The 11,134-nt window shown below is 40.3% G+C and overlaps 2 protein-coding genes across 12 annotated transcripts in view; one reads left to right on the top strand and one right to left on the bottom strand.

Moving 5' to 3' along the window:
• The window catches only part of mark3 (microtubule affinity regulating kinase 3), a 63,138-nt gene extending 60,406 nt beyond the window's left edge, over positions 1-2,732 (top strand). For 7 of the 11 annotated variants that reach the window (XM_022750029.1, XM_022750033.1, XM_022750030.1 and 4 more), the window contains 2 exons: positions 211-255; positions 1,868-2,732. In XM_022750029.1, coding sequence (XP_022605750.1) covers positions 211-255; positions 1,868-2,213 — 391 coding nt within the window. In that variant the 3' untranslated portion in view covers positions 2,214-2,732. The remainder of the gene's footprint in view (positions 1-210; positions 256-1,867) is intronic. The other 4 variants (XM_022750034.1, XM_022750035.1, XM_022750036.1 and 1 more) reach the window with 2 other exon arrangements.
• Positions 2,733-4,288: 1,556 nt separating this feature from the next.
• Positions 4,289-8,250, bottom strand: ckb (creatine kinase B). The gene is made up of 8 exons (XM_022750068.1): positions 8,144-8,250; positions 7,530-7,731; positions 6,564-6,718; positions 6,346-6,478; positions 5,529-5,700; positions 5,296-5,419; positions 4,930-5,119; positions 4,289-4,674 (listed from the first exon to the last, which is right to left on the bottom strand). Exons 2-8 carry the CDS (start codon positions 7,720-7,722, stop codon positions 4,496-4,498), a joined length of 1,146 nt encoding a protein of 381 aa, XP_022605789.1. The 5' UTR covers positions 7,723-7,731; positions 8,144-8,250; the 3' UTR covers positions 4,289-4,495.
• Positions 8,251-11,134: the final 2,884 nt, after the last annotated feature.

Genomic DNA, 11,134 nt, shown 5'->3' on the forward strand with positions numbered 1-11,134 from the left:
TTTGTATTTTATTTAATTTTTTTGTTTTGTTCTGCGGTGGTGGCTCTCGTCGTCGTTTCACCTCTCCTTCTTATTACACGTCACATATTCTCTTTTTTAATTCACTGGAATTGATCTGAAGTTATTTCTGTCGTGCACAATCCACATCTTTTTTTTTTTGTTCTTCTTTTTTCCCTCCTCCTCCCTGTCCGATCTTCTCATGCGCCTCAGAGTCTCAACCGAGTTTGAGAGAAACGGGAGACTTGAGGGCTCAAGGTGAGGTTACCTGTCCCCGCCCCCTACCCACCCCCGCCCCCGCCTCCTCAAAATGTTGGTCCACCTTTTTAAATGTAGGCTTCAAGTTTGTCCTTCAGTCCTGTTGCCATCCCCGTTGCTCTCAGGACTCCTCTCTCTCTGCTTTGGTCTCTCCTGGGATGTTTGAATGTTTCGGACGATTGGAAATTTGTGTTGCTGCATTTGAGCTTTGCCTTTGACTTGATTTATTTTAATTTATTTTTTATAAATAACGTTTGCCATGGCACTGTACTCGTGTGCTACTCTGTTAGCATGGCATGTTTGTATTCTTTGAAAAATGCTCCTAATACCCCACAAAAATCTGCCGTTAATCCAGCATGGATGTGTCTAGCCCCAGTTTCCACTACATTCACAGTCACAAAGTTCAGTTTTTGCAGAAAATAAATACGTATCAATCTTTTCAAAACCCTAGAAGGTAATTTAAAAACTCTTAAAACTGTTGTGAACATATTTCCAGAATCCTCAAAGACTCTTCTAAACATCTGGTTAAAAAAAATTTTGTACAAAATTGGGATGGAAAGAGTTTTTCCTCCAGATACTTGGTGCTGCATCTCCTGATTATTAATGATTATTATTATTGGTCAATCTGGCAATATTTTCTTGATGAAGTGGCCCCATAGAATTTAGATCAATGAAAATAGTTCAAAGTAATGTCATCAAATTGCTGATTTTGTCTGACCAACATCCCGAATTTGCTTAAGCTGTATTGACATTTAACAGAAAACTATTAATTTATAAGTTGAGAAGATAAATGTCAGTAAATACATCTGATCTGATGATGAATATAATCGTTAGTTGGTTTATTTCTTTTGCTATAAAGTGAAGGAGTTTCATTTCCAGCCACCTGGATACAAATCTCAATTTGTGGAAAGGGTTAAAGAAAAACGTGGCGTCTTTGAGGATTAAAGAAACACAGAAATATAAAGTTGTTAAATGACCATCTAGGTTCTTCAAAGACAGCTGGGGTTTTTTAGTTTTTTTTTAATAAGAACATGTGCTTAGTGTGGAGCTTCAAAACTCATAAAATGTAGACGTATGCAACATAAAACTGAACACATCGATAAAAAATATTGTAAGTTAAATAATTAAAATGGAGTAACACTTTTTTCTTTAACCTCCAATAAATTGGTTAAAATATAATAAAAAAGTTTATTATCTTTAATTTTTCAACACCAATCGGTTGATTATCCATTTTAATTTTTTAACCAACAATGTATTTTTCTTCCACATTTTGTCAGTTTTGAGACTCCGTAGCTCCGCCCTGTGACGTGAATGTAATTTACAAACTGGGATTAGAAAGTGTCTTTGGTGGAAACAGACACCAGCCACATGCTAAATTTTTTTTTTTTTTTTACATCTTGGCTGTGGCTGGTAGGTTCAACTATTCTACCAGCTGCTTTGATCAGTAAACTAAATATTTTTTTGTATGCCAAAGAATTAAAAGATGGTGAAACAAAGTGGCTGCTGAATCTCTACGTCCACCAGACACTGCTTTAAAAAAAAAAATCAAACAAACTGCCAAAACAAAATCTGCAAGGCTAAAACTTTTCTGTTTGTCCTCTTCTCCCGACAGTCGCCATGTACCTGGGGATCAAAAAGGGGAAAATAAAGACAGTAAACCCCGCTCCCTCAGATTCACTTGGAGTATGAGGACCACCAGCTCCATGGAGCCTTGCGATATCATGCGGGAGATTCGCAAGGTGCTCGACGCCAACAACTGCGACTACGAACAGCAAGAGAGTTTCCTGCTTCTTTGCGTCCACGGGGACGGGCGAGCCGAAAACCTGGTCCAGTGGGAGATGGAGGTTTGCAAGCTGCCCCGTCTCTCCCTCAACGGCGTCAGGTTCAAAAGGATATCCGGATCATCCATCGCTTTCAAAAACATTGCTTCCAAAGTTGCCAACGAGTTAAAGCTATGAACAAAAGGGTTTAAAAGTATACATATATATATCTAGAAGTATTTAAGCTGTACAATCATCCAAGTAGCAGTTTCCAAATGTCTCCTTTTTTTAAACAAAATACAGAGTATGTATTGAATATTATAATGTATAGATTAAGGCTTTTGGCAATAATCACTGAATTACCTACTAATATCTCAGTCTATTCTGGCCACACGGGGTCGACATTAATGAGTTGAATATGATTTGTCATGCTGTGAATGTGGACAAAAAAAGCATTTCTAGTCTTATTTATTTCTTTTTTTTCTCTCCTGGAAAAAGAAAAAAATTAAGTAGCATTTTGTTTTCAGTGTAAATAATGTATCTTACTTTCAACACAGCTTCACTGCAATACTCATTTTGTTTTTTTGTTTTTTTTTTTTCTTGTTTTTTTTTCTTTTGTATTTCGTTAAAAAGTAGAGATGACGGGGAGTCCGTGTAAATGCCCACATGGTTAATGAGGGTCACTCATGTCTCAATTAAAGTGTCTGTCAACTTGAACGTCTTCGTGTCACGATGATCATTTGTGTCTGGACACAGTCGAGATGAAAATATAAAACTGTGTAAGTGTTATTCGAATATTTAAATGTATTAATGTTTAAAAGAAAAGTGACGTCTTCTTTTGGAGAAAGCAGGTCTAGGTTTTATATTAATACTGTGAAAGTATCAAAGCACTCAGTCCACAGAGAAATGTACACAGCCTGTATTCAAAAACTGAGCCTTCAAACGAGATGTAAAGACTTCTGTAACTTTGTGATGTCACAACAAAGCAGTCACCACCCTCAGACTCAGAGCCTCTCTTCTGATTGGCTCACCGACCTGTTGTTACTAGAGCGCCACAGAGAAGCCTGAGGGAGATGTAACACTACACTGAGATGGTTTTTGGTTCATAAAACCAGAAATATATCTTCTTATGGATCAACATTTCAAATAAAATACAGGAGAAGAGGAAGATATGGGACCTTTCACAATAAATCTCCAATAAATATGGGCTTGTACATTATAAAAACTTCTTAGCATATTATATACTGCTTACTACTAACTAAAAGGAATAATTTCTTTATAATAATGAAAACTATGACAAAGCATCCTGGAAAGTGTTTGCAGGTCAAAATTAATGTGTTTAGGTTCAATTTGATGGAAAACCTTTTTAAACATGTAAACACCCCAAAAAAAGAACTTAAACCCAATATAGCTCAGTTCTAACATGTTTTCTTTCTACATGTTTCTTTAGGACTGCAAATCACAAACATTAAGCTTTTATTAAGAAGAAGCCTCTAAGGTTAAGTGCTTTAATGAACTGTTTCTGTTGAGTTAATCACAGTGTCAGAGCAGGGTTTCTTTTGGAGATAGTGATTTTTGGTTTAGTTGATGTTTGAAAGTTTTCTAAAAAGTCATTATTTTGATTTTAGCATCAATCTGTAATTGTCCTTTCACTACAGCTAGACAGGAAGTCCAACTTCATACCAAACTTCACTACAACAAACTTTTTTTTGGCATTTCTGCAAAGTTGGGGGGCACAATAGATTTAAAAAAAGTGGTCAAAATTGGAGCAACGCTGCATCCTACAATTCCCATAATGCAACTGAATAGCACCCAGCGCTATACAGTAGGACTCCTGTGTAAAATCAGTGTATTGCCCCTTTAAGGCAGTTTATATGATGTGAAATTGGAGAGTGCTTTTACCTGACATCTGTACAAAAGATGTGTTGCATTCACTGACACGTTTGTCTCTCCTCATCTTGTGGGTTGAGTTGCATATTCATTTACTTTGGGACAAATTTGTCTTTAAGAGAGTCTAGACAGGAGAAGTGGAACAAGGTTTAAGTTTCCAACTGAGTCTGAAACCTTGTGAAGGTTGTGATTTAAACTGGAGCTGCTGTTGCTCTTGAACATGTGATAGAGACAGAATCTACAACTTCTTCAGAGTTTTCGCATTAAATACCTCAGTCACCCATTTTCAGAGCAAAGCAATATTATAACCAGTGTTGACGGGATTACTGGGAATATTTACACATGTACCATAAGAAGTCTCATTCCAGGAATCAAAATTCAACTTCAACCAGAACTTTATTTTATTTCAAATCCATCCTCACCTTACAGGAACCATTTCATTTTAAATAAACAAATCCAAACTGCATAATACAGAGTGCATTCCAGGACAGAGTCAAACATTCATTCAGACAGAGGGGAGATGGAAGGGAGAGGGAGAGGGAGAGAGAATTAGGAAGGGGGAATGGCGTGGGGTGGGCGTCAGGATGGCTTTACTTCTGGGCGGGCATCATGTCGTCAACGGACTGGCCCTTCTCCAGCTTCTTCTCCATCTCAATCAGCAGCTTGATTCCATCAACCACCATCTGCACCAGCTCCACCTCAGAGAAGCCCAGTCTGTCAGCGTTAGAAATGTCAAAGACTCCGCCCACAGCAGCCGTGTCCACGCCACCTGGTGGTAAGAATGCAAACAAAAAACTTAATACACAGACCCATGTTCAGCCCACTGCTGGATGAAGTTCTTATTGTAGTCTACATTAATGTACATCCAACATTTTGGGGAAAGATGCTTTCACTGACCTTAAATTAACAGTTTAAAATACAGAAATACAAATGCCTAATACAGGCGTCCTAAATGTTGAATTTACTCATGGATGCAGGCAGTAGGATTGGCTACTAGAGTAAAGAAATGTGCAGGTTGTTGTACCTGTTCCACGTTTCTGGAGCCTCAGCCTCTTGAGAATCTCCTCAAACTTGGCATGTTTGCTCATGTTGGGCAGCTTCACGTGCACACCTGCACGCAGGCCAGTACCCAGGTTGGATGGGCAGGTGAGGACGTAGCCCAAGTGCTCATTCCACATGAAGGCGTGGCCTCTGTCCTTGAACAGGGTCTCAATCTAAACACAAGAGAACCAGGCTGATAAGGTGTTTGTACTGTGTATAATACAAGTCAAATAAAAGCACAGTAATTTACACTAAACACTGAGTCTGACTCGTGTAAACAGAAAACCTCCCACGACAGATTAATGACTTGTTTTTAAAGAAACTGATGAAGCTCCTGTTTCCTGCCAACCTTGGTGAGTCCGGTGCAGAAGCGATTGAACACTTCCTTCATGTTGCCTCCTTTCTGCATAGAGATCACACGCAGGTGGTCCTCCTCATTCACCCACACCAGGAATGTCTTGTTGTCATTGTGCCTTAAGACAGAAGCAGAAAAAGAGGAATTCAGCTTCCTTCAAAATTAGCTCTACCAATGGAAAGATTTACAGAAGGTTGGCTGACATGGCAGTAAAGATGAAGCCTCACCAGATGCCCCTGGCGTCAGGCCAGTCACGGGCCATCCCTGAGGCCAGCAAGAGAGGAGACACTGGCTTGTCGAACAGGAAGTGGTCGTCGATGAGCTGCTGCTGCTCGGCATCTGTCATGTTCTTCAGGGCGTAGTATTTCCCCTTCAGGTCTCCGCTCAGAGAGGCCAGAGCTGCAGAGAGGAGATACAAGTTTTAACACCATAAATGTCAAAACCTAGAGCAAGATGCAAAACTAAGTCCTGTCACTGCCACACAGTGCTTAAGCCTGTGAGGAACAGTTTGACAGATTAGGATGTACTGTGGAGCTGAAACAATTAGTTGAACTGAAATAGTCAGCAACTATTTTGATAATGTATTAATTGTTAAAGTCGTTTAAGCAAAAAATTAAGTAATTCCCTAAACGACAAGAATTTTCTTCTCTTTCTTGCCTTATGTTGTAAGTAAATGGGCCTGATTAATCAATATTGATAGCAGTTAGTTGCAGCACCAGTGTGTTCAGTATCAGTGTAAACACACAGCTGAGTCTAGTTTACATTTACTTGTGCTGTGCTATGTTATTCCATCAGCTACCACTGGAGGGCCCCCACTGCCAAACTAATGAATTCACTTGGCATCAATCAGGCCACAGACTTGTACTCCAGCTTTCTTACGTAACACAATCATTCAGCTGGAGCCACGTCTCCATCTGTCTGGATGATGGCTTTCAGTGCTGATGTCAGTGCCAGTAACTCATGCACTCAGCATGGACAGAAGCAAAGCACCTGCATTGTCAATACTCAACTTTCTTCAGTTGCAGGTTAAAGTGGCCTCTTTACCTTCAATGGAGAGCTTCTCCACAGCACGCCTCTCTCCTCTGCTGCAGTGTGGTGGCAGGCAGAACCCACGGACACTGCGTCCTGTTCGGACACGGGAGCTCAGAACGTAGTTGGGGTCGAGGTCGTCACCGCCCTTAGAGGATGACATACGTTAGTTTCCATGTTCAGTTCCACTGTCACATTCAGCCTGGCTAAATGATGGCAGTGAGCTGCAGTACCTTCAAGTTGTCGGAGTTGAGGTCAGTCTTGTGCTTGTCTGTGGGTTTGTATCCTCCATGTCTGTCCTGGATCACGGGGTCCAGCAGCTCCTTGAAGACCTCGTATGTCTCCTCGTCTCCAGCGACACAGCCCACAGTCATAATGAAGGGGTGGCCTACACACAAAGTTGACAGGGTCACAGGAGACAATGGACAGGAAACGCACAGACAAACTTACATCCTCACTAACTCAATGTGCTGAGTGTCATCGGGTCTCAGGATGGGACTGTGTTACTGTACCAGGATTATCAACCCCTGTCTGAATGACACCATCTATGGTGACGCCGTTGGGAGTAGCCCGCTCTCTCAGCATCCTGTACATGTCCTGGGTTAAGAACTTGGCCATGTGGTTGTTGTGCTGACTGAGATCTGGGAACTCGTCCTCAGCTGACAGCCTCTTCAGGGTCAGCTTGGCCATATTCTCAGAGCTAAACAGAGACATAGTCTACAGGGTGAGCACAAGTCACCTGCCATACTTCAGTTAACAGGTATATCTAAATTCTCTGAATGGTTTAAACCTGATCCACACAGGAGAGCCCCACACTGTTCAGTTTTGCGTGCAGCTGATATTCTGCACAACAAACTGTCACAGCTGTAATAAAACTGCAAGCATCAATGGATTATCAGCTGCTGCCTTGCATACATTATGCAACACTGGTAATCTTTACCATTTGCTATAAAGCTGGGAAATATTGCTCTGATAACGGAGGCCCATTTCGAGGAGGATGACAGAGTTTCTAACTGTTCAGCTCTCCATATGTGTGTAAATGTTGGTGATAGTTTATCCCCTCGGCAAGGTCACAGTGCAAAAAGCTGTTAGTGTTCCCTCGCAGGAACATGAAGCACAGAGCGCCGCTACGGCCATTAAGCGCGGTCGATCAGGCAGAACAGATGGTTGTTCCGCCGAAAAGCCGCTTGTTTTTTTACCTGGGTTATCAACCCCAGTCTGAATGACATCATCCAGAGTAAATCCACTGGGTGTCTGTTTGCTCCTCAGCCCTTCGTAAATAGCAGGAGTCAGGACCTTGGCCATATGATTGTTGTGTTTGCTGAGGTCCGGGAACTCTTGCTCCGAGGCGTATTTCATCTTCATCTGGTTGTGCGTGTTACCGAAAGGCATGGCTGATCCCTGGGCGGAGGATGGAGGGAAGACACGGTGAAAAGCAGCGAAACAAACTGACTGCTGAGTGCGGACAGTTAGCATCAAGTCTACAGCTCATTCCGACATTACAGATGTTAAATTTTAACCTAAATAATTAAACTAATGCACTTAAACCGTGTAGTATTCTGAAGTGAACAAAGCGTCCTGAATGCATTTAAATAGATGCAGAAATGTGCGGCAGTTACTTTTTCCACAGACATGTTATGGATCGTATCTTTTATATTATTTCATGACACTACTCCAGAGTTAACATTAATCCTTGTAGTGAAAAGCGACATATTCAGAAGGCCAATATGATCTGTCTCTACCGACCTGCTAACGTCATCAAAAACTGAAGATATTCTCTGTGTGTCGGAATTTGATTTAAATGAATTCCTACCTGTTGTTGACGGATTTGTGGACTACTACTACTACCAGGGGTAGATACAAAGATCCCTATTTTTCCGGCCGAGGAGCTCACAAACCACCAGCAGTGTCCCTACAGCTCTCCGGTCCGCCTGAACGCTTGAGATCGTAATTTATAGCAGAGCATCTCTCCTCCCATTGGTCACTATTTGTAGTCCATTCATTCAATTGGACGCGCTGATTCGGCTCCAGTGGGGACTCCTTCTACACAGAGTTTTCACTCCCAATTCACACTTTTGAACAATAACTCGCAGTTTGCAAATAAAATCAGATTATATGATCCAATCCAATAACTTTAATCTTTTTCAGGATTGCTCTATCACAGTTGAGAGGAAAGTAAGTTATGTACCATGTAAATGTATGAATGTACAACTAATCAAACTAAATGCGATCAGCTTTTGTGATATTAAGATACTGGCAAGTGCAGTGTACATTTACTTAAGTACTTAAGTACAGTTTTGAGGTACTCACTTGAGTATTCCCATACTGTGATCTTTGGCTGCACTATATTTCAGAGGTTAATATTTTACTTTTTACTCATCTACATTTTATTTGACAGCCATAGGAACCAGTTACATTTCATATTAAGATTTTTAGAGATAATATAATACGTTTACCAACACCAAACAAGTTTAAAACAAGCTTTACCAGTAAATAAATCACCAGCAGATAGTTTCATTTAATTCATTTAAGTTAATCAAATAATTACCGTTTGAGGCCCAAAGAGGTTATATTATCCAAAGATTCACAAAAATGGTATAGCAGATACCTCTGTTCTTTTACTCAAGCAGAACTCTTTCTTGCAATAATGTATTTTGAAACTGTGGTTTTGGTACTTTTACTTGAGGATAGGAACTGTGTAGCAAGCAAATCTATTTTAGTGTTCTATTGTTTTAAGACAGACATGAAAATTTGTGAACCTATCATTTAACTTACTGGTGATGAAATTGTGGATTATTTTGTCAATTACAACATAAACACGGTGTAACATTAATTTACAAACGAAAGCACTCAACAGAAAATAGCTTTCTCGTACTATTTTTCAGTAAATGCCAAAAAATTGCGTTGTCGCCATAGAATCGCAGATCTACAAATTATCTGTACGGCCCCTGTGAATAGACTTTGTGTGCGGAGAGAGGTTACCGATTCGTGACCCAGTTCTCCATCCGGTCTCGTTGACTCAACTTCCCCTAAAAACAACACCACGTGTGTGGGAAATGAATGGGTAGCTGTCAGTGCTGTCCACATGCACACAGAACGGCATTAAGATCAGAAATTGTCGTTTACTGACCACACGTATTAAACGCCAACGGAAAACACTTCTGTAGAAGGTAGGTCGAGAATCGCCAACGGTTATTTTTGCTTTGCTAAACGCATTGAACGGTAACGGTCGCTAACGTTAGCATGTTAGCTAGTAGTAAGTTAAACACAAAATTCATTAATGCGTGTAAGTGAAGTAACATAGGCTTTCGCTCATGTTGCACTGTGACTCTTTGTGCGTTTGAGGTTATAAATTAAGTTATGCCAAAGTGTATTTAAAGGGTTACCGAATAACTGAACTAATAGGCTAACTGAACGTTAGCCGGCTAGCTAACCGTTCGCAACAACGGTGAATCAGCCAGTTAACGTTAGCGTCAGTTAGGATGATATTGTCCTTAAACTCGGTGGTTAACGTTACAGAAAACCTAATTCGAGTGTTGTGTCGAAGTATATCTTTCCTCGTTATTTTGTCTTTCCCCTTGGGCCAAATGTTTTCTACCAAGGCTACCCTTATCCTTTAAACAATCTTTCCCATCCGGCATCTCTTCTTCGGCTAAGTTAAACAAAACTTAGAAGCCATAGCCCGAATGACGGGAAGCTAACGTTGTCTGAAGTGGAAGCAGACTTCGACACAAAACCCATATTTTCTTCAACACATATCAGAAATGTAACGTTAGCTGAACAGCAGTAGCCTTCATTCATGTCACTCACATATTCTCTATGTTGTCCGACATGTTTTCTTTGGTGAAGCAGTTCAGTAAATCCGTCTTCTCTCTCTGAAGTTTAGGAATTAATCTAAACGACCGTTAATGGGGTTTTCAAGTATGGAAGATGCTTCATTTGAAAAATAACGGTCAGCACGACCGTTATTTTTCAAAATTGATTCTAAATTAAAGATGTTCCACTGTGGCTGCAGAGCTGTTACCACGGCAACGAGCCACAATTTTAAATACATGCTAAAGGCCCCCAGCCCTATATCAGAACAAGAGCCATGAGATTCAAAGAGATGTCTGTTTTGTCATTTTGTGCCTCCTTTTGGTAATTTTGTCTCTTTGTGCATGTTTTGTGTCTCTTTGTAGTTACTTTCTGTCTGTTTGCCATAGTTTTGTGTCACTTTGTAGTTGTTTTCTATCTCACTGTAATAGTTTTGTCTCTTGTAGCCACTTTGCAATTTTCTGTAGTTGTTTTGTGTCTCTTTTTGGTCAGTTTAAGTCTCATTATAGTTGTTTGATTGGCCAGAATTTCCAAATTGTAATTACGACTTAGTAGTTGATATTAATGCTATTTCCAATTTGTAAACCTGATGATAACTATGAAGTGACATAGGTAAGCAAGGAACACCCTGATCTCTGACTTAACTGTCTGAAGTCCAGTTGTATTATGGGTAATGTAGGCGCCAGCACAAATAAAATAAACAGTTTGTCATCATGACTTGTCACTTGAATCCGGCTTATGTCTGATTGCTGTCTGTGTAGGTAAAGGGAACAATAAACGAGGAAGTTACCAAGCGTGAGAACAAGCACAGTTCAATAAAAATGTCTCTGTTCTCTGTTCTCTAATTTTATGATCAAGAAGACTGTTCCAGGCATGTCAGAAAAAGCTTCAAAAGAGCTATGGACCTGAAATATGCTGTTGAGAAGATTGTCCTTGTCTACTTTAAGCACACTGTTTGTTGATAGTGTGATAGTGTTGACTTGTATTGATT

The sequence above is a fragment of the Seriola dumerili genome, unplaced genomic scaffold (genome assembly GCF_002260705.1).
Source record: "Seriola dumerili isolate Sdu_G_001 unplaced genomic scaffold, Sdu_1.0 BDQW01000149.1, whole genome shotgun sequence".
In the NCBI taxonomy this organism is placed as follows: domain Eukaryota; kingdom Metazoa; phylum Chordata; class Actinopteri; order Carangiformes; family Carangidae; genus Seriola; species Seriola dumerili.

Bases quoted from the DNA above. Each gene is read 5' to 3' on its own strand.
- ckb (XM_022750068.1), bottom strand. From the start codon at position 7,722: ATGCCTTTCGGTAACACGCACAACCAGATGAAGATGAAATACGCCTCG. The intron at 6,719-7,529 runs GTAAAAAAACAA...CTTTGTGTGTAG, and splicing joins GACTGGGGTTGATAACCCAG to GCCACCCCTTCATTATGACT. The intron at 4,675-4,929 runs GTACAACAACCT...TCTTACCACCAG, and splicing joins GCTCCAGAAACGTGGAACAG to GTGGCGTGGACACGGCTGCT.